A 2,731-nucleotide genomic window follows, 5' to 3' on the forward strand; every position below is an offset into this window, starting at 1 on the left:
TCAAATGAAAAGAGCCTGAATCATTTTGATCATCACTTTCTTTTCACTTGTCAACTGGTACCTTCACCAGGTATACCTTTAATCCAAGCTCAGGATGGTAAAACTTCACTTTCGGTATGTTTTATTCCATCCTATGATTCTTTCAAATGAAATATAAGATCAGACCTCAATGAAGAGATAAAAAAAGACTATTTTGATTTAAAAATTAACTTTTTCGAATTTTAATTTCCTATTTTATGTATTGGTGTTGTGAATATTTTGAGCATTTCAAGTTTAATAAGTATTAAAAAGAAAAACACTGTGCTGAAATTTGTTATAATTTCTAGTTTTTGAATAATTTCAAATTATTTCAAGGATAATATTTTATTTAACAAATGCAACTTTAGGTAATGAATCAAGCGAATAAATGGAGTAAGATTCCCAAATATGATTCTTTCGCGCAAGAAGCAGTAGAATCAAGATTCAGCCTTGACAATAACTGGGGTAATTGGCCTATTAATTCAAATTTAACATCTAGTGCGCTATTTCCTGACAATTCTGATGACAAATTTCAAAATTGGCAAATCGAACCACCGACAACTGAAGAGACGCTATCAATTAATAAATCTTTAATCACTTCTGCTACTTCTACTAATATCAGTATTGAATCCAACGAAAATCAGAATATTTTAATGAATGTTCTGGAAGGAATGAAATTTTGGCCTGGACTTTTCCCGATATTTTTAAATAAAACAATTCCTGAAATCACTGCAAATATTTTGACAACAACAGCAATAGATGCGAATGTTCAAATGAATTCGACTCCCGAATGGTTCGTATCGATTGATTTCATACAAACATGAAAATCTTGAAAAGCGGGATTTCTAGAGTTAAAAAAAAAAAATGTTGAAAAGAAACAGTAGAAAATTTATCAATTTTAGGAAAAAACCATTGGAATTAGTTCGAATATTTGCTACACAATCACAAACTCTAAAACCAATAACTGATACGGTAGTACACATGGAAATACAATATGGTAATGAAGTACCTTTCGGGAATACAGTAAATCGTTCTGTTCAAATCGGTGACAATATTTCACTGGTAATACGAAGTAAATCACTCAATTCAAGTAAATGCTTTCAATTATAAATCTGAGATCATTTAATAAATTTTTAAAATAATTTTTTGCAATATGCTCGATCAATTCAACGAAATTAATCAATATTAATATTCATTAATACTTTTTTTTTTTAAATAGGACTATTCCTTTTATTTATAGTCATTTAACTATAACATACAAATTTTCAGAAAGTGATATTTATAACTTCTTTGTTCATTCCTGTTACGCCAGTGATAAGGATGGTATCGAAAAACTTATGCTTATTGATCGATTCGGGTACTTTCTTCAAATCTTCAATTTACAGATACCATCATGGCTTAAGGCTTTACGAACGAAAATTTTGGAAGGGCTCTTTTCAGCGTGCACAATGCATTTTTTAGGTGAGGCACAACATGCGCGGAACTGGCCCCACTCTTTACGCCTAAGGTTCATCTACCAGAGCCTAGCGAGCTAGGATAATAACATGAAGTCCTCAGGATACAGATTTTGTTGGCACTTTTCCCTTAGATGAATGACCCTACAGGGTTAAATAAGCACATCTAGTCGGGTTTGAAATTAAAGTTGTCCTTTTCCAAGGATGATTACCGGATGGCTAACGAGTCCATCTCGCTCATGGACATACTTTTTTCTGATCCTTTAGTTACGACTTGTGGTAAACCTACGGAGGCTTATGCCGTCACCGGCATAGTTCGCAATCTTATAATGGCAAACAAGCTTCTCCTCCATGACAAGGAATCCATGTTCAGGTGCTCAGTGCAACCCAAATTAACCGGACAAATGATTCGAATGAAAAACGCAGGACAAACCTATTATTATTTCCGGGTCAACGCCTTCAAATTTCCTGGAGCCGATGATGTTTATTTCACATGTGCCATTGACATGTCTGAAAATGAACATTTTCCGGTACTAATTTTATTTGACAAATATGAGAATAGGTAGATAGGTAGATTCAAATATTATAAATATTTGAAAGATATTCCTAATTGAAAAAAAAGAACTATAAATAAAATAGTTCGAATGAATAAAAAGAATAAAAAACAATTAAACAGTTTAAAGAAAAATGATTCAATTATTTGAATTGAAATGGAAACTTTGATTGTTTCAACCTAAATTAAATTTATTTTATTTTATTTTTTTCTCTTTAATTGAAGTCAAAATCTTTTCTGTATACATTAACATCGATCTTTCTTGATTTTTATTTCTAGGAAAGATGTAGAATAGCACAAAACGAATCTCGTTGGCGACGCAGTTTAAATAACAATATAAACTACATTGAATTATGTACTAACGTGATTGTGTCAAGCAATAAAATAATTTAAAAATTAAAATCTGAACCTAATTCTTTAAATTTTATCTAATTTTAATTTGACTGATTTTGACTTTTATGCTAAATATTACTTTGTGCATTTCAAAGAGAGAAAGATAGGAAAGAGGTATCGAATTTCCAGCAAATCCTTGTTGCAAATGTTTATCAAAAATTGTTATCTTTAATACCTGATTCGTTTCATTGACCATAAATGTTACTCAGGATCCTTATCCATGATATCTGGTCATTTCACTGATCATGAGTGCTATTCGGGATCGTTATCATGTATGTTATCACTTCATTGCATAGATTACCGAATTCAAAGT

General features: G+C 31.2%; 1 protein-coding gene across 1 annotated transcript; it reads left to right on the forward strand.

Moving 5' to 3' along the window:
* Positions 1 to 389: 389 nt before the first annotated feature.
* LOAG_14356 (hypothetical protein) lies at positions 390 to 2,038 on the forward strand (the record flags this gene model as incomplete). The annotated part of the gene is made up of 4 exons (XM_003149853.1): positions 390 to 811; positions 921 to 1,108; positions 1,288 to 1,375; positions 1,846 to 2,038. 4 exons carry the CDS (start codon positions 390 to 392, stop codon positions 2,036 to 2,038), a joined length of 891 nt encoding a protein of 296 aa, XP_003149901.1.
* Positions 2,039 to 2,731: the final 693 nt, after the last annotated feature.

This window comes from Loa loa (assembly GCF_000183805.2).
Source record: "Loa loa unplaced genomic scaffold supercont3.147, whole genome shotgun sequence".
NCBI lineage: Eukaryota > Metazoa > Nematoda > Chromadorea > Rhabditida > Onchocercidae > Loa > Loa loa.